The sequence below is a fragment of the Pelodiscus sinensis genome, chromosome 8 (assembly GCF_052426305.1).
Source record: "Pelodiscus sinensis isolate ZL-2025 chromosome 8, ASM5242630v1, whole genome shotgun sequence".
NCBI lineage: Eukaryota > Metazoa > Chordata > Testudines > Trionychidae > Pelodiscus > Pelodiscus sinensis.
The window spans coordinates 52,331,624-52,352,049 of NC_143059.1; the positions used below are offsets into that span (position 1 = coordinate 52,331,624).

The window sequence follows — 20,426 nt, forward strand, 5'->3', positions numbered from 1 at the left end:
TCCTTAGACTCCTAGGATTAGACTGTTTCCTTGATGCTGGAATAGCCCGAGAACTAGACAGAACGTGCCACTTGCTTGAAGCCAAAGGTCCTAATCTTGGCACCCACACCAACAGCTTCTGCTTTAGGGGACTTTGAAGTGGACAAAGATCTACAATGTTCAGGAGAGAGACTCATTTCTGTAAAGGAAGGCAGACCTATGGTCTGGCTTATAAGACCATCATCAGTAAGTCAGGCTGGAGAAGAGCACCTCCCTCTTGCTGGACAAATATGATATATCAAAGAGACAACCTAAACAGTTCAGACACAGTTCACTTGGTGTCAGCAAAGGTTCTTTTTAAAACATTACATTTCAGGAAAATTGCCATGAATTCTGCCTCTCCCTTTACTCTTTTTCCATGTACGGGAAGATTTCAGAACACAACACTACAAATATTTTATAAAACAAAACATTAGTGGAATAAAGGAAGAAACTTTGTTTCTTTCCCATCTTTGAATTGTCTCAGTCTAGTTTAAATTCAATCTCCATATATCAAAAACTAGGTACCCTGAAAGACTAGAATTATTTCCTTTTGCTGCTACCAAAAATCAAAAGGAGAGACTGAATTCAAAGGTACTGCTTAGGTGTTTATCCTAGCTCAGAATGTAATGCAGCTGTTTGTTGGTGTATTCAGTCTTACATTTTGGGCCAATTATTGGGAAAAAACCCAATGTGTCCTTTGCAGATTTATAAATCACTGACTTTCAAGTGACATCATCTATTGTAAATTAAAGCTAGAAGGGAAACAGTAGACCCTTTCAATGAAATTTTAATATACTATTTTGGTCAGAGTTGACAAAGCTTAGCAAAATGATTTTATAATTTAGAAGCAAGAGTCACTATTTACCTTCATGGCAATAACCTTATTTCAACCACCACAATATAGCTATTTATACCCATATTAAATATTGAAATCCATTAAAAAAAGATAACACTTAAGAAAAGGATAGAAAAAGAAGCTGCCCTCCAGTGAATATACCTTTTCACCTCCAAGGAAAAAAAAGTATTTAGCAGCCAATTCAGCTTTCAACTAACTACTGAATTAATAGACGAATCGCCAACTAGAAATTAAATTTTAATTACACATATAAGAATCCGAAATGTGTTTTTTTTTTCAATTTATGGTTATAGGATAACAGTGTCTTATTGCTATTTTACAGAGCATCAGGGACATAAATGCCCTATTTCCTCCTCTCCAAGGGCAAAAATAATACAAATTGCTGGCTTGGTGCCCACACTGATTAACGCAAGGAATCCCACACATGAGAACATTCTCACCTCATCTCCCAGGGAAAGTCTGGGCAACCCCTAGGCAGCAGGTATTGATTATCAGGGCTGCCTACTACAACAGGTGGCTCAGATATTATGGTGAAACAGTAAACGCAGGCTACTGCAGCTTTAGTGATTTAAATACAGTACACTCAAATAAGACATTTTTTGTTCAAACATTTCCTACTGTTCTTGCATAAAAGGCAGAATTATAACTAAGGCAAGCAAAGACTATCCTGGTTAACATTTTCTATGTTGGTGTCATACAAGCGTGTAGCAAGGAAACGAGCATGATGTCGACACTAAATAAATTATTGCCAAAATCTAGTGTTATAAAAATAATTTCTCCAAGTGTCAAAAATCTAACAATGCCCAAAAAATCTGAAGGGGGCACTACATCACAATCTATGAACAAAATGAAATCCTTATGGAAGCCAGTAATAAGTCACATCTAAATAAAATACAGTAACCTTATGTACTTACAATAAAAGAATATTTAATAACCCCAAAGAATCCCTACCATCCTGCTTTTCATATTTAAAAAGGAAAGGCCTATATTCTCCACTTCTTTTTGTGTGCAATGATCAGTTTTTCTTCTTTTTTCAATGCATGGCATAATTGATGATTTACAAGTACATTGTTTAGACAATTAAAATAAAGTAGCAGCAGTGTGCTGTGCTATTGAAAAGGTCCTATTTGCAAAACAATTCAGCTTACTTTTGTCTAGAAACAAAGCCATCTGTTTTTCCAGACACTCAGGACCACCACTTGTGGACTCATCTTCATATTTTAATGGGATTGGAGTGTTGGGGTTGGCTGCAGGAAGGTCACCATCTTTTTTAATGCTGCTGTCAACAGATTTCAAGCCCTTTAAAAAGAAAAGGCCTTTCAGTGAGTATTTATTTGGGAGGTAAACAAAACAGAAACATGCCAAAAACCACATTTTGACCAGGATAGAATAGCATTAGGAAACTTACCTCTAGAACATAGCTGAGCACAAGTCTACATCGTTCCTCAGTGTCATGGCAAACAGGAAATGCACAACTAGGCTTAATAAAAAGAAACATAAAAAGGCAGACCCACTTAAAAAACAGACTACAAAGCTTTAAAAGACAGACAGCAGAATCAGTTTAAGGGGATACAGTCAACAGAATACAATGGAGGCCATTAACAGAGTATGTTAAACTTCATACTATGTGGACCACAAGTTTCTTTTGTTTATTTCACCAAGTGCTGATACTAATGGTCTTCACTGTAGGCTTTAACTGGATTATTTACCTAAACTGATCAAAATCAGCCTCTTCTAGTGACACAAAATCCTAAAGTAAGGGACACAGAAGGGTAGCCACCTCTTTTCCCAAAAAACAGCCACAGAATAGTTGCAATGTGGTTCCACACTCTAGAAGGAGATGGGGGAGGGAGCAGGTGGGCAGGCATGTAATTCTATTTCCTTCCACATAACTCATTACTTAATTCTGTGCAAGCACCTAATCACTTTCTGAATGACAGGAACAATCTACACTGACCAACATTTAGTATGGGAGAAAGATGAAATCCTGCCAGTATAGTCCCTGTTCTGCAAACAGAAGTGCAGAACTCTCCAGTAATGAAGCTGGAGCTTTAAGAAGAAAAATCAGCATAGGGTTTCCAGCACAGACAGTGCACTATATTTTCAGCAGAGAAGCCTTGAGATACTAAAGCTTGCAGGATATCAAAGAGCATAAAACAGGTTTTGCAGTACAGGCAGTCCCCGACTTACGCGGATCTGACTTACGTCTGATCTGCACTTACGAACGGGGCTTTTCTCGCCCCGGAGCTCACAGGCGGCGGGTCACCACCTGTGTCCCCCAGAGCGAGAAAAGCTTCTCCCGCTCTCCCTGGTCTGCTGGGGAGGTTTAGCGGCTTTGCTGGACCCCCCCAGCAGACCAGGGAGATGGAGAGCAAAGCCGCGGAGCACGCCCGCAGCGGGACAGCCCAGGCGCGCTTGAGCTGTCCCCCTGCGGGCGTGCTCCAAGGCTTTGCTCCCCGTCTCCATGCAGACCCCGTCTCCCTGCAGACCAGGGAGACGGAGAGCAAAGCCGCAGAGCACGCCCGCAGCGGGACAGCCCGGGCGCGCTTCAGCTGTCCCCCTGCCCGCGTGCTCTGCAGCTTTGCTCCGCGTCTCCCAGGTCAGCAGAACAGGGAGATGGAGCAAAGCCGTGGAGGACTTGGGAGGTCCCGCCACCCCCGTCTCCCTGGTCTGCATGGGCTGTCCCGCTGCGGGCGTGCCCCCCCCCCCCCCCCCAGCAGACCAGGCTTTTCCTGCCTACCCCTGGGGTAAAGCAGCTGGGGGCTGGCGGGTTGGTCCCGCAGCGCCGCTCCGGACCAACCCAGCAGCACCCCAGCTGCTCTGGCCCAGGCGTCCTGATTCAGCCGCTGCTGGTCAGTTTCAGCAGCGGCTGAATCAGGACGCCTGGGGCAGAGCAGCTGGGGTGCTGCTGGGTTGGTCCAGTAGCGCCGAGGAGCCGCGCTACTGGAGCAACCCAGCAGCACCCCAGCTGCTCTGCCCCAAGCGTCCCCAAGTCAGCCGCTGCTGAAACTGACCAGCGCTGACTACAGGAAGCCCGAGGCAGAGTTGCTCTGCCCCAGGCTTCCTGGAATCAGCCGCTGATCAGTTTCAGCAGCAGCTGACTTGGGGACGCCTGGGTTTCTTAAGTTGAATCTGTATGTAAGTCAGAACTGGCATCCAGATTCAGCCGCGGTTGAAACTGATCAGTTTCAGCAGCGGCTGACGCCAGTTCCGACTTACATACAGATTCAACTTAAGAACAAACCTACAGTCCCTATCTTGTATGTAACCCGGGGACTGCCTGTATATCAATCTGGCATAAGGACTGGAATGATACATTGCAGAAGGAGAACTCAATATGAGGCAATCAAGCCCTTCACTTGATTATTTAACTGTCAAGAGGCAAAGTGAAACACTGTTAACATTTGGGAGATAAATGACAGAACTCAGTTTCACATTATTTAGTTGTTTTACATATTGTACTAAACGAAAGCTGCTTTGGTAAAGTCTAACGAAGTAATTGTGCCATAATTTTGCTCATCTATATAGTATGGAAGATATACCAGACAAGTTTTTCAAAACGTTATGACTTTTAGGTGAATGCAGACAGCATTATGGTTTATATTACCACTGCCTAATTAGAAGCATTTTTTCATACACATAAGTGGGGCAGGAGATATAAACCATCCTTAATTCTCCACAGCGGTTCAATACCTTTCTATATTCAGCTTATTCCTACAATAACGATGAGTACTTTCTCTAGAGGTGGCTGTGCAGAAACAGACAAGTAGCACAAACACAGTATAGTATAGTAAAGTAAAAACTATATTAATTTGCATCTGCAATAGGATAAAACTCAGAGCTGCAATTTTGCCCAAAGATTTTATTTCCTTTCACCCCATATTCCAATTAATCTAAAGTACACAAATAACTGATGGCATAAAGATCTTTACCCAATTCCTTATTTTAAAAAATTGCTCACAGTTAACTATATTTTGATAAACAAGCTGCACTATATTCATTTCAACCTTTTTTTAAAAAGCCTCAGTATATCTTGTTAGTCACTTACTCGTATTTGGTGAATAGATTTATATTTTTCTGGTACAGATAACTCTCCAACAGATTTGATTACAGCTACTGCTTTGTTGTCATCTGGCGGATCCGAGCTGGTGCTGTAGGAACCATTTTCATCGCTATCCGGCATTTCTTCTTCCTCTTCACTATAACTTTCATCAGAGTTCCCATTTAAAGGAAACTCTGCACCTTCTTTTTTAGGCTCATCTAACTGGAAGAGTTCTGAGAGCATGTAATTTGCTGAAGCAATAATCTTATTTAAAAAAAAAAGAAGAAAAAAGGGACTTTAGAGCAGGGTTCCAAGATTTTCCATCCATGAGCAGAGTGAGTTTTGTCATGTGCACCAATATTGGGGTCATGTGAGCTTCTTTGGATGTGTGCCACAGTGGTACCTACCAGTTACTAACAAATACTTTATATATTTAAATGTTATAGAAAGAAGAATATTAAAACAAGGGATAATTAACAAGGTGTCTGACTAAGTAATAAGAAATTAAATGAATCGAGTTAATACTGCAAAATGTTCAGTAGCCATGAAGGAAACTACATGTCTGCCAGACAATGGGAATTACAAATATGTTCAGTCTGAAGAGTCAGTTATATTAAGTTTTCTGACACTGACTCAAAATCCTACAACTGAAAACATATTGGACTTCTTCACTTCCAACATCAAAGAAGCTATAATCACGAATAAAGGGAGATCCTCAGGAGAGCAATAGTTGGAGTAATTCATTAATTGATATACGTTTTTTTTGTTTTTTTTGAAACTGCCCTCATACATCTGCCTGCCTCCATACACACTACTTTCTCTCTCCCTCTCTCGCACACCCACCCACCCACCTTCATTCATTGAATTTTGTGCTGGGATTGAGTTTGCACCTGAGTCACATGTTTCACTGATAATAGCTGATTTTGTAAGCAACTAGGTTTTTTAACTTGGGGGTACATAAGATAAATCAGACTCCTGAGAAGGGATATAGTAGTCTTCAAAGTCACTGATCTAGTAAAATAGTCCTTTTTGGGCTCTTGAATTTGTGAATTACATGCGTGATGGTTTGTCTTCTGATTTCTTCAGCTATTATATCTTGGTCAGCCCTGACATCAATTATAGTTGCCTTGCTCTATACCACATCTTCCTCATGTTGTGATGAGTCAGTAGATTATAAGTTAAAAGAATATACAGAAAAGATACTATTAGTTTTAGATCTTTGATTGTAACTTTTGGCTATTTGAAAATGTAGCATTAAAACGGTTTAGATTAAATATGATTTTTTAAATATTTAAAGGCAGGCAATCTGTCTAATTAATACTAATTAAAATGAGAGATCTTACTGAGTTTGACATAACTGAAGAAATTCAGACATTTTAATAGAACCAGTTCATGAATTAAAGATGGTTAATTAAGGCAAAGAAAATAGAGAAACTCAAACCACAATGCATTTGAGTTCAAATTATGTCCTCACTGAAGTGAGAGAGATGACTCATCCGCTGGATCTGGAATGGGGCTGGTGACACCACCCCACGGAGCAAAGGGGGCAGCCGCCTACCGCTATATTCCACTACCAGACCTGGAACTGGGGCTGGTGAGGCTGCCCCAAGCCAGCAGGGACAGCCTCACCACGCGTGCCCCAGCTCCAGCCAGAGCAAAGGGGGCAGCTGCCCGCTGCCACATTTCACTGCTGGACCTGGGACAGGGACTGGTGCGACTGCCCCAGTCCTTCAGAGACAGTCTCACAGCACGCACCCCAGCTCCAGCACGGATAGCCTCACACTGCCATGCGCTTGGCCAGAACCCACCAGGCTATCACCAGCACTCACATTCCATTCCAGCCGGAAAGTGAGTGGTAGTGAGTGCAGCTGCGCAGCTCTGCAAATGAGGCGGGTGGGCCTAAAATTTCTTTTGTGCAGCCGAGCAGGCATGCAGCTTAGTGGCCACCCTGTTTTAGAGTATCCAAGTGCTGCAAGTTAGAACATAAGAATGGACATACTGGGTGAGACCAAAGGTCCATCTAGTCCAGTATCCTGTCTGCTGACAGTGGCCAATGCCAGATGCCCCAGAGGGAGTTAACACAAAAGCTAATCATCATGTGATCCCTCCCGTCACCCATTTCCAGACAAACAGAGGCTAAGGACACCATTTCTACCCATCCTGGCTATCCATGAATTTATCTAACTCTTTTCTGAACCCTATTAAAGTCCTAGCTTTCACAACATTCTCTGGCAAGGAGTTCCAGAGGTTGACTGTACACTGTGTGAAGAAAAGCTCTCTCTTGTTTATTATTAATAAGTTTTTAAATAGGCTACCCAAGGAAAAATGTGCATCTTTCCTCGCTGAGATAAAAAAAGTTTAGAAAAGGTCCAATAAATGAACACTCAAAAGACTGTACAGGTGTCTGCAAAATCCCTAACCGGTATGTGCAAATAGATATTAATATGCTTGAAAGGTTATGACCAACCAAAAGACTGCCACTACAGTAAAACAGTAATGGTCTATATCAGAGACAGCAAAGGGAGGGGGAGCAGTGCAAGCCAGGACTGTTCAATCCCAGCCCGCACTACCCCCAGAAGCTAATCCTGCTGCAGATCTGCACTTTAAATGTAGTCAAGTGCACAGCCACAGAGTCCTGGAAGTAGAGGAATGAGGAGCACTACTATTCCAAAAACTGCCTTCTGGTTCCCATAGCATCTCACTCCTACTCATTCTGTCCATCTGATCTCAGCAGAGACACTGTGCAAGATACAGCCCCTGTCCTGTCTAGCTCCTGGAACCATAGCACATCAGCCATTTTGCCTGTCAGTGTAGCTTCAGCCTCATTGAGAACATTGGCAGATGTCAACCATTTTACTTAGGGCAGCATCACTTCCCCACAGACAGACTATAGAGAAATGGAAGCCATCTTGCCAGCTTCAGCCCCATTGACAATAACCAATGGGGTGGCTGTTTTATATAAGGAAAATGGGCCGCCAAAATTGCAATAATTGCATCTCTAAAAGTATACTTACACAAACATTTACTGCATGGCAAGCTAAAGTGTTAATCTACAGCACTCTTATATGTCACACACTAGTGAACCTTTAATGCATAAGAGTAGCTTCCTCACACTCAGGGTACAACACACTAGAGTGCTATAGATTTAGAGCAGTTTTACATAGGGAAGAGTACATACAGACATGCCCAGCAATATGTCCTTTCCTACCCATGATAGCTAAAACTCACAGCCAGGCTCTCCTCATCTCATATCTTCATTACTGCAACACCCTTCTATCTCGGCTTGACAAATGTAATTGTGACTCACTGATACCGATTCAGAATGCTGCTGCAAAAGGAAAAAAATTTAGCCTGTTGCTTTGACTATGTCATCCCTCTCTCTGGCGACAGAGGAATGTAGATTAGGCTACCCGGCATAGGAAAATGAAGCGGCGATTTAAATAATCGCCACTTCATTTAAATTTAAATGGCTGCCGCGCTGAGCCGATCAGCTGTTTGTCGGCTCAGCGCGGTAGTCTGGATGCTCCGCAGTCAACATCAAAGGCATTTGTTGACCTCCCAGGTAAACCTTATCCCAGGAGGCATACCTGGGAGGTTGACAAATGCCTTTGATGTCGACCGCAGAGCATCCAGACTACCGCGCTGAGCCGACAAACAGCTGATTGGCTCAGCACGGCAGCCATTTAAATTTAAATGAAGCGGCAATTATTTAAATTGCTGCTTCATTTTCCTATGCCGGGTAGCCTAACTACATGCCTCTGTCACCAGAGGCACGTAGTTTAGACGTACCCTTTAGGTCCTTTTTATAATGCCTCCTTTACCATATCAAGCTACCTGTCTTCACTTTCAAGGCCTTTCATCATCTATCTCAACCTAACCGCTCTCACGCTGAAAGATCAGCTCTCACCTCCAGTTGGCCCATTCCTCAGTCTCCATCACCCATTTTTAAATTTTTCAAGCTGGCACCTTCATTCTTTCTACTATGCTTCTTTCATGCTGGAGAGAAGCTTCCCATGAAATCATATTCTCTTTCAAAACCCTCCTTTCTTATGTGGCCTACAAAAAACTTGACAAGTGCTAAATTGTTAGTGTGAGGAGCACAGCCTATTATATTTATTGCTACTGTCTCATTGTTTCCTTGGTCTCCATTGATCTGTTGGATCTTAATCTTAGTAGACTGAAAGATCTTTGAGGCAAGGACTGGCTTTTGATTCTGTGTTTTTTGCAGTGACTAAGAGGTTCATTACAGGGATTCTTTGTACAATACCACAAATTTATAACAAAATACTATATTTGTATTTTCTATCATATACTCTTCTGTTTTATTTAATAAGCCAAACTGTTTTCTGATCATAGCAACATTTGAAAATTCATCTAATAAAATTCCACATATGTCCACATTTTATCAGCCACGTAAGTAAGTCAACAGTTCTGATGAGGTAAATCTCTGGATACATCAGTGGAGCTTCTGGCTAATTGTCTGGCTTTATAAAAGTTTAATTTACTTATTGGCATAAATCACCTGCAAACCACTATCATGATGGCAGTATTAAACCCTAGAGAGACAGATGACAAGACATTTTTAGGTGATCTATGTATGTACTAGTCAGTTAACTCCATTTAATTTTTTTAAAGCCAGGGAGCGTTCATGAAAAAAAGCTTATATTAGCTCTCAGTTTATTTTATTTTGGACTTGAATTGTATTTTGTCTGTTCAGCAGTCTAAATACTTCATTTGTAGGAAGGCTGTAAAAAAGTCATTAACAACACTACTATGAAATCTCTTGTGAAACAGGTTGAAAGCCTCACCTATTATATCTGATTTTTTTGCTCCCCTCCTAACCCCCACAATTAATTTTCACTGCTCAAGAAAGGTTTTGTAGTTAATGGGCATCTGTGAAAACTGAAGCCCGGGTACTTCAGGAAACAGTAGTCATTATTCATGCTTTGGGACATGAAAACAAAGAACAACCACAGTGTATTATTGTTGCATACAAGCTATATGCCTCTGCACTGAAAAAAATGTATTAAAATATAATTCTTACTTGAGGATGTCTGGCTTTATCCAATAACTTAACACAATTAAGAAGCAATGTTCTGATAGTGCCATAGTATTTCTTGTTCTGATTTTTTTTCATCATCATATTGCAGGCAACTCTACAAAAAAGTTAAATAAAATAACAGACACAGAAATGTAATTGAAACATCTATTACATCATTTTTTTCTTATTATTTCTTCCACATCTAAGCATTCTGAAAAGCTCATCTTTTCGGACTCAGGTGACAGAGTTTAAGAAATGAGTAGACTGCAATTCAGTTAATACAATGATTTGACTGACTGTTATACAGAAAAGGGGAGCGTGATGATGATTTTATGACTGCATTTTTAACTGATGGCCAGAGTATGTAGCACCCATGAGAGACACTTGTGTATCTGAATTTAAATCTAAGTAGGGTGACCAGATGTCCTGTTTTAAGTCCCGTATTGAAGCCCTCCTGCAAGTGTCTCTACTTTTTCTTAAAAGCAGGCAAGTTGTCCCATATTTTCTGACTGTCCCCTCCCATCAGTATTGATGGGTCCTACCGCTGGCTGGATCTTTACTTGCCAACTGACTATCCATCAGTGGAAAGTGGTAGGAATCCAGTGGCTAACAATAGGGTGGGTGTGCAAGGCTGGGGGTATTCTAGCAAAGTTGCAGTATGCAGGGCCAGCCACTCCCCCTGCTGATCCATCAGTACAGTCCTTGATACTTGCCTCCTCTTGGGTCCCTCTTACCCTCTGTCCTTGTCCAGACAACACTGACTACTTACTGGTCAGTGCAAGCAGGCAGTGGCTGGTTAAGTGTTTCCCAGGGGTCGACAATAATTTTTGCCCAGGGGCCACTTCAAAAATTTGAAGTAGCCCTGGGCCTCCCTGGAAGGGCCTAAAAGGGAAGAGGCAGGCTACTCCACCCCAGACCATGATTGGTCTGGGGGTGGGGGAGCCCCTTTATCCCCCTCTTCCCACTAGGCACCCATGCTCTGGAAGAGGCTTGGCCTGGGGGAGCGTGCCAATCAGGGCCTGGGGGTGGGAGAGCGCAGGAAATCTCTTCCCACCCTGCGAGGCGTACAGTGACACAGGCTCCTCTCAGTGCCAGGGCAGGATGAAGGAAGTTTCACACAGCTCCCCCACCCCCAGACCCTGATTGGCCTGCCGGCGGGGTAGCACACGAAGCCTTCTCCACTCTCCCCCCAACCCTGCGAGCAGTGCGTGGCGCTTCAAAGCACCACATGCTACTAGTAGGACAGGAGAAGGCCCTAACTGGCCTGAGGGCAGGGGAGCAACAGGGCCTCTGCAAGCCGGATCCGGCCCACGGAGGCCCTTCTGCCCACCCTTGGTGTTGCCTCTGCTGCCCACCCATCGGCCCATTACATATGCGCCCCTCATTGTTCTCTCCCTATTGTACCCCTTCACTCCCTCAGCCCTGCTGCTATGTTCCAATGTTATGGAACTTTCTAGAACATTCATGAGTCGGGAATTCTGACTGTTATGGAACTTCCTGGAAGCATCACAGAAAGTATATAAAGAGACAATAACACATTTATTCTCTTTTGTGAAATGTGTAATTGTGTTTTCATCAGCATGAAAAGAAGAACTAAGCTTAAAAGTGATGTGTGGGATTATTTCCTTCATAAAACAGTTAAAGTGTTATATGAATGTAAGTAGTGCAAGGCTGAATACATCAGAAATGCGACAAGGATGAGAAAGCATATTTCCAATTGTCTGACGACTCCTGCTTACATTAAGGAAAAAACAACAAAATTCTCAGAGTCCAGAAGCAGATCACCTCAACCATCAACATCTATAGAACACTGTGATAGTGCTAGTGAATTTACACCACTACCTTTCACATCTAGTTCAGCTAAGATGTCTCACTCTATAAGTTGCTACTTTGATTCTATGAATGAAACTGAAAATAAATTTTTGGATGAATTTTTTGCACAAGCTATAGTCTCATCGGGATCGCCTCTTTCACTGGATGAAAACGAAGATTGGATTACTTTCATGCAAAAATTAAGACCATCTTACAAGATGCCATCTTGGTACACACTTTCTAACAAACTTTTGGAAGCTGAATATCAATGTGTTGATGCTCTTATAAAACACAAAAATTGCTGAAGCCTCTTCTTTTGCACTGTAGTGTGATGCTTGGAGTAACCGAAGAAATGAATCTATTATAAATGTTATTATATCAACACCCCAACCAGTGTTTTACAAGACAGTGGCAACCGATGTCGAACGCCATGCTGCTGAGTATATGGCATTCCATATGGAAGAAATAATGTCAGAAATAGGCACTGAAAAATTTGGTGCCATTGTCATTGATAATGCTGCAGCAATGGTGAAATCCTTATCAATTCTTAATGAAAAATACAATCACATTACTATGTACACTTGTGCTGCTCATACACTAATTTTGTTAATTGGTGACATCAGTAACTTAAAATCTGTTCAAGAAACTGAAGCTCCCTGTAAAACTATGGTGAAGGAAATTAACAAGTCGCAAGTTTTACAAGCTCATTTTACTACATTTCAAAAAGAGAAAAATCAAACTTGTGCACTTAAATTGCCAGTTAAAACTAGGTTGGGTTCCATTTTATATTGTTTGAAAAGTTTATTGAAATAAAAAAAATGTCTTAAAATGCCTTGCTGTCCATGAAGATTTACAGACTAAACTAAGCAAAGGTACCAGGAATTCAATCCTGGATGAAGATGTTTTTTGGGTACGGGTCCAAAAACTTCATGCACTGATAAGTCCTGTTGTTAAATGGATTAAGCTGCTCGAATCTGACCAGCCAAAAATGAGCAAAGTTCCTGAATGTTTCAGAGAATTAAGCAATCATTTTGATAGGCTACTTCCCGAAAGTCTACTTACCAAATAAGAAAAACAGGATGTGATGAAAAGTTTTGAAAAAAAGAGAAAAGATATGGTTCAAAGACATTCATTATGCTGCAAATATTCTAGATCCAAAATTCAATGGTGAGTGCCTTACTAGAAATGAAAAAATACAAGGAACTGAATTCATCGATAAATTAGTCAGAAGAATGTATGGCACTGATCACTCAGCAAAAGTCATTGCAGAGCTTGCAGAGTATTGTGTTAAAGAAGGTTTTTTGGAAAAAAAAAATCACATGTAACAAAATCAGCTGGCTCAGTAGATGCAGTAACATGGTGGAAAAGTATTTGCTATGGATCAAAATTAGGGAAAGCAGCAATCAACTTATTGAATATGCCACCAACAACGGCAGCAACTGAAAGACGTTTTAGTACTTTACAGTATCATTCATAATGCAAAAAGAAACAAGTTAACACAAGAAAGGGCAGGGAAACTGACATTCATGGCCCATAATATAAACCTTCTTAAAAACCCCAAATGATGCTCCATTGAAATCCCCAAGAGAAAAAAGGAAACAGAACCAGAGAAATGAGGAAGAAGAAATTGATGATGCTGAAGAGAAAGAAGTAGTCAAAGAAGAGGGTATGTATGAGGAAAAAGAAGAGAGAAATAGATGGGTCAGATTTGGAAAGTGCAGATTCTGATTAGACTTGTATTCAATCCAGAAAATTAAAAATATTTGTATCCTGCAACAGAAGATTTGTTATAAAAGTTCTAGTAATTTAAACCTGTCTTTTTTTCTTTACTTTCCCGAACTTTCATTTTAACAATGGAAACTTTCATGATTCTTGAAGTTTTATTAAAGAAAGAAATTATTATAAATAGTAAATTCTTTAAAAACTATTTAACAAGCATTTAAGAGAAAATTCTCAAAAATTCTCGCATTGGAGAATATTCTCAAGAACATTCTCTGAAAGTTTATTCACGAGAATTTAACATCACTAGTTCGGAGAAAAAGTGCCACCAGACGTCTTGTTAGTTCCAACCTATTTGTGCCCTCTCCCCCTCGCCCCCACTCCCCAGGGCAGGGAATTATCACCCTCTTCACACACTGCCCCTGAACTAGGTCCTGCTCACGGGTAGTGCAGACGCACCTTCCCCTGCTGAGCCACCACTCTGGCCAAGTTGGCTGAACTCACTGCAGTCAGGTTCCTTGGACCCTGGTGCATCCTTAGGGATTAATCCCTTCCAGCCCATGCTGTAGGCAGGAGACAGGAAGTTACTGCAGTGACCAGCAGAAGCCTGGAGGTGTTAGCTGTCTACAGGCAGAAAGGAACAAACTGCTTCCAGCCACATGGGAATGAGTTCAAGCGGAGGAGTGAAGAGATAATCTCTACAGAGACATGAGCCAAGTCATCCCTTCTCTCCTTCCCCCTGTGGCTGGAAACAGTCCCTGTCCCTTTCCTTCTGCACAATGCTGAAAGGCTGCTGCTGGCCATGTTCTGCTGAGAATCCTGGCAGAAATCTGGAGGGAGCAGGGGGCTGTGACCCTGTATTCCCCACCATATGCTGCCTTGAGAAAAAAGTACCAAATACCAGGAGAGGCAGGTTTATCTTGGGGGCCCAGCCAGGCATGGAGAGCACTGGGCAGGGAAGGTTGGGTCTTCACTTTCAAGGCCTTTCATCATCTATCTCAACCTAGATAGGTTGGGTCCAGTCAGTTGTAGGTAAATAGGTAGGTAAGTATGTGTGTTCTCCCCATGGAAACCTTAAAGATAAGAAGGTAACTAAAAAGGTTCCAGCTACTCAGTATTCCTTTGTAACAGAGACAGTCAACTTGATGATAAAACTGAATGTTTGTATTACATAGTTCTAACTGCCTCGATTGCCACTGAACTCACTTGAATACGAGTAATTTTACCAGGTATCCCGTAATGAGCATAGGGAAATACAGTCACCCTAAATTTAAGTAAACAACATATTGCAACAGTTTTTTGCTTCTGTAAGAAACACTTACTTGTACAGAAGAATTGCCACTGGCATTGTGAAAGGGTTTTGGTATTTATCTTCGGTTTCTTCACAAAGAGTGGTGAGGTCATAAAGCTTTACTATATCGCTTCCACTTGCTGAAAGAAGATTTTTCCATCAGCCAACCTGATAATACATATGTCTCAAATAGTATTTATTAACTTAACCAAGGAGTTGCTTACCTTTAAATAGCCAATAAGTGTGTCCTTCTTTGGTGCAGTTAGATTTCAGAAAGGATAAGATATTTTGAGCAATATCCTTTATCACTTTGGTAGAAAAATTGGAGTTTTCCAAATTGGGAATATCCTCAGTCTTGATCATTTCATACTTCTGAATAGAATGCATTGTAAACACATTGAAAAATCTTATAATATACACTAAAGATGGCTATACAACCAAAGAACCTTTTCATCACCCATTAAACTGAAAACAGGAATTTCATTATTAACGTTTCCTAATAGGGACAGGCCTCAAAATTATAAAACTATGAAGTTAGTACTGCTTCCAATTATATCTGTGTAATTTTACTACTGTTACCCTATGTACAGTAAATTAATTACTCTGGATTCTATAATATTTTAATAAAAGAACCTACTTTCAGGACCAAAGTGAAATATTGTGGACTCGCATTTAACACATGCAGTAATCTCAATAAAATGATAGAGCGAGTGTGGTTATGCTGAATAAATTTGCCTAATTAATTGTAAACAGTTCAGATTAACAGCTCTGTTGCCTCAACATATATTAGTAATTTAAATAAAGTCTGTACAGACTGGATGGCAGATCTGTATTTTTACTGCGTACTAGTTTATAGCTACATTTCTGTATTTTCTTTACAAATTTCAAGATTGCTGTATAATTCAAGATTTTTCGAATCTGCAAAATTAAGTTTGCAGTGAGGCTAGAATTATACAGCTCTTAAAATATGGTGATGGTTACAAGACACTTTTAAAACCAACAAATGATAGTTTAAAGTGGATATGCTGATACTGGGCCCTTTCACGTTTGCTGAGCTCTTCACATAAGACCCAGCCTAGCTGGCTTATATGTGCTATCACAATAGAAATCCAAAATATAAAGACTATGGAAAAGAACATTACTTAGCACTCAAGACTTTGAAAAAAAAAATCCAAGAGTTACAATTGCTCATGTATCCTTAATTTTACTTCTTTGTGCAGCCACCTGTATACTAAATGAGTCAGGAGCCTTGTGTAAATGAACTACACATTCAATCATATAATCATGCATCTTCAATGGGGCTAGAATTCTGAAAAACTTCACCATTACACCACATACTTCTACCACTTTAAGGACAGGACTAAATACATTAGCTGGCAGCAGGAGACAGCTGTTAAGCCATTTATGGGTGAAGGGGGATGGGGCTTTTTTTTTTAAATTGTTCCTCAGTTTAGCCACATTTGTGCAGAATTTCATGGAACTAGCAGAAGTGATATCTCTAGTCCCACGACCTGGTTTGCAGCAAGTCTTTAAAATGTGGCAGGGACAAACAATGGAAGTATTAGAGCTTCTCAAAATAAGGGTTGTAAGAACTTTCCTAGTGCAATATTGCTACCAGTTCTCTGCTAACAACCTCACTGTTATGAATGGGTAAGTTGAATTAATCAAAGAAGTAGTGAAGTGCACATAGTACAAGATTCCAGGGCTTACCTGAACAATTCCATTAACATGAAAACACATCACAAGTTCTGGGACATTACATATTAAGTTGTCCAACCAATAGTCAATTCCAGTTAGCACGTTTATTGGCTTGTTGTTGTCCCTACAACAAAAATATTTCTGATATTACTTGGAACTAATGAAGATTTTTTTTTTAAGTCATCAGTACATCTAGTACACGTTCTAATACCTTATGAAGCCATTATCACAGAGCATAAAATGAATCTTTAAATCAAAGAATACTAGAACTGGAAGAGACCTCGAGAGATCATCTAGTCCAGCACTCAGCCCTCACAGCAGGACCAAACACCATCTAGATCAGACCTGGGCAAGATACGACCCGCGGCCAGATCCAGTCCATCAAGCCATCGAACACATCAGGGAGCCCCAAGCAAGTTCCCCTGCTTGCCCTGCAACCCCTCACACTGCTTAGAAAAGCAGCTACCCAGCTATTTCTCTTTCAAAGCTGTGATCCCAGAAGGGGAGGGGGAGAAGGTTTTGGGCACTGTTCCCACCCCCAGCACAATCCCATTGGCTGGTTTCTGGCCAAAACCTGGCCAGTGGGAGCTGTCTGATTGACTAACAGGCAGCACATGAAGCACACATACACCCCTGCCACTTCTCTGGCTGTTATTCACACAAGCACACAGCTGTGCACATGTGGGGCAGGCAGCCAGGAAGGCTGAGAAAATCTTTAAGATCTATAAGCATTTAGCTCTGCAGACAAGAAGGCTGGTTGGGCTGCTTACTGCTAAGTCTCCTGGCCAGGGCCTGTGTCTGGCATCCCAGCCCCTCCCTTCTCCAACCTTCTGCTCCCCTACTCAACATATTCAAACCCTCTGCCCCCTCCCAGATCTGGCACCCCAACCTCCTACCCGAGATCACAATCCCTTCCTATCCTAGCTCACAACCCAAACTCTTGCACCCAGTCTCTCCCCCTAGGTCACAAACCAAACCCATGTACCTCAGTCCTCTGCCCTAGGTCACAACTGCCTCCATCACCTGAACTTCCTGCCAGACCCCACTCTCCCTCCTGCACTCCAATCCCTCACCCCAAGCACCCTTCTGCAGCCAACCTCCATCCCAGACCCCACACCTCCTCCAATATAATGGAAAAGTGCAGCCATCGACCACTTTCCAAAATCTTGGCGTGCCCCCCCCAATCAAAAATTATTACCCACCCCTATTCCAGCTCATCTCTGATAGATGTCTATCCAACCTGCTCTTAAATATCTCCAGTGATGGAGATTCCACAACCTCTTTAGGCAATTTATTCCAGTGTTTAACCACCTTGACAATAAGGAAGTTTTTCCTACTGTCCAAACTAAACCTGCCATGCTGCAGTTTAAGCCCATTGCTTCTTATGGTATCATCCGAGACCAAGAAGAACAATTTCTCCCCTCCTTCTTGTGACACCCTTTTTGATACTTGAAAACTGATATGTCCCCTCTCAGTTTTCTCTTTTGTAAATTCAACAAACCCAATTCTTTCAGTCTTCCCTCATAGCTCAGGTTTTCAAGACCTTTGATCATTTTTGTAGCTCTTCTTTGGACCTTCTCTAATTTCTCCACATCTTTGTTGAAATATGGTGCCCAGAACTGGACACAATACTCCAACTGAGGCCTAATCAATGCAGAGTAAAGCAGAAGATTGACTTTGCATGCCTTGGTCACAGCACTCCTGTTAATGCATCCCAGAATCATGTTTTCTTTTTTGCAACAGCATCACACTGTTGACTCATATTTAGCTTATGTTCCACTATGACCCCTAGATTCCTTTCTCCAGTACTCCTTCCTAGACAGTTGCTTCCCATTCTGAATGTGTGAAACTAATTGTTCCTTCTTAAGTGGAGTACTTTGCATTTGTCCTTATTAACCATTGTGCTATTTACTTCAGACCATTTCTCTAGTTTGTCCAGATCATTTTGAATTATGACGCTATGCTCCGAAGCACTTGCAATCACTCTCAGCTCGGTATCATCTGCAAACTTGATAATCATACTCTATGCCATTATCTAAATCATTGATGAAAATATTAAACAGAACTGGCCCCAAAATAGACCCCTGTGGAAAACAACTTGTTATACCCCATTTGTCAACTCAGATAAAGAATTAAATTATCCTACAAAATAATATGTACACAACTGAACATGAAACAAACAACAAGGTTGGGATACACATCACATTAGTTTAAGAATTCACCTTAGACGCAAGCTCACAGCAGGGTATCTTCCACCTCCAAATATAGGCATATTTGATCCTACTAACATGTGAATATCCTCAAAGGTCCACAAGATGTTCCGAACAAAGTCATTTTTAAGTCCCTTTGTTTAAAAAAGAAAGTGTTTATAAGTAATACATTATAATACATTCCCATTAATTATTTTCTCCATCACAATCTGCAGAATTACTTTGAGAAAGCAAATGGAAAAAAGCAAATAAAGGACAACACAAATACTATACTACACATTCACAATAACTTTAAACACCAAGATCACAGATGTCACAAGACTAATTCCACAAATGATTTCTCTCCCCTTGCCACCAACCCAAATCCAATTTGGTCCAAATTTAAAACAATGTATTAAACTGGGGATTGTGTTTCAGCTCAGATTTCACATAAAGCATACCTGACTGTTTTCCCCGTCATTGAACAAAGTACTCAGGTTTTGTTCTTTGTGGGCTGAGGCCACATGCCCCACTATATATGAGGGTTCAAGAGGCACACTCCCCTGTGAAAAGCACAAGGACATAAGGAGTGATTCTGTTGCTGAGGTAAAGTCAGGCCATTTTCAAAAATGTATATATATCCTGAACATCAGAGGCATAAAAAGTTATAACTTTAATTCCAACTTTTGTTTATAATAAATATGTTCAACTTTCTTGGAGCAGTGCAGGGTTTTCTCCATTTTACAGTATGCCTGAGCTGTAACCTGGAAACAATAATTCAGTGGAAGAGAGCAGGAGGAGTTCAGTGCCCATATAGACGTTGAGGTGGCTCTCAGCTCTGAAAGGATTACAAGTATGGTTCCAATTCAAAGCACACAGAATTCACCAATGTAATAGAGAGTCTGTGGTGATCTAGAGCAGAGAGCCTTCCTAATTCTTTGGCAACCATCTGAATCATCCAGTGTCCCTAACAGTGGTAGTATTTCTACCCAGTGGTGATCATTAATATCTGAATAAACAGAATACTAGAGTTTTTAAATTTACATTAATTATGAGGCTACATGCACAAGAAACACCACTTTTCTTCATGAATTTAAACATTCATTGTATAGACTAAGCTCTTAAAACTTTGTACAAAGTCCTTCTAACTTCAGAAAAAGTTCAATTCCACTTTCTGATAACAAGATAAAGAAAACCTGGCTCATATGTGGCTGACATGTGTACAGCAAGTCAATCTTTCTGGCCCGGAGGGCTATGTCTACACTCACGGCTTCTTGCACAAGAAATATGCAAATGAGGCTAAGCGTAGAATATCACCGAGCCTCATCTGCATACCTAATGAGCCGCCATTTTGCAGAAGAGGTTCTTGCGCCAGAAGGAGTGGTCTACACTGCCCCTTCTTGCACAAAAAAAAGCCCTCTTGCGCAATGCTGTTATTCCTGAAAATAATTGGCATAGCGACATTGAGCAAGAGGGCTCAGCAATATTCCACACTTAGCCTTGTTTGCATATTTCTCGCACGAGAAGCCGCGAGAGTAGACATAGCCTTAGTGAGCATTTATGCTGAGGTATGAAGCAACACTAACTAATTAAAATGCATATGCAATTGCTTGTATTATATTGTATGAGTTCAGTAGCATAGCCAATACCATATGATATTGGTTTACTTTGATTAAGATAGTCAAACAATATATGCAAATACCTTTTTTGGGGTTATTAGAGGTCAACAGCATTTTTCTGGGCTCCTAAATTTCTTG

At 41.1% G+C, this 20,426-nt stretch overlaps 1 protein-coding gene across 5 annotated transcripts in view; it reads right to left on the reverse strand.

The window, feature by feature from the left end:
- EDRF1 (erythroid differentiation regulatory factor 1) overlaps positions 1 to 20,426 on the reverse strand; it is a 57,875-nt gene that overhangs the window by 26,644 nt on the left and 10,805 nt on the right. For 4 of the 5 annotated variants that reach the window (XM_075935280.2, XM_075935283.2, XM_075935282.2 and 1 more), the window contains 9 exons: positions 19,131 to 19,232; positions 18,703 to 18,824; positions 16,493 to 16,604; positions 15,007 to 15,154; positions 14,814 to 14,922; positions 9,964 to 10,075; positions 4,926 to 5,183; positions 2,286 to 2,357; positions 2,026 to 2,176 (listed from right to left, as the gene is read on the reverse strand). In XM_075935280.2, coding sequence (XP_075791395.2) covers positions 2,026 to 2,176; positions 2,286 to 2,357; positions 4,926 to 5,183; positions 9,964 to 10,075; positions 14,814 to 14,922; positions 15,007 to 15,154; positions 16,493 to 16,604; positions 18,703 to 18,824; positions 19,131 to 19,232 — 1,186 coding nt within the window. The remainder of the gene's footprint in view (positions 1 to 2,025; positions 2,177 to 2,285; positions 2,358 to 4,925; positions 5,184 to 9,963; positions 10,076 to 14,813; positions 14,923 to 15,006; positions 15,155 to 16,492; positions 16,605 to 18,702; positions 18,825 to 19,130; positions 19,233 to 20,426) is intronic. The other variant, XM_075935281.2, reaches the window with a different exon arrangement.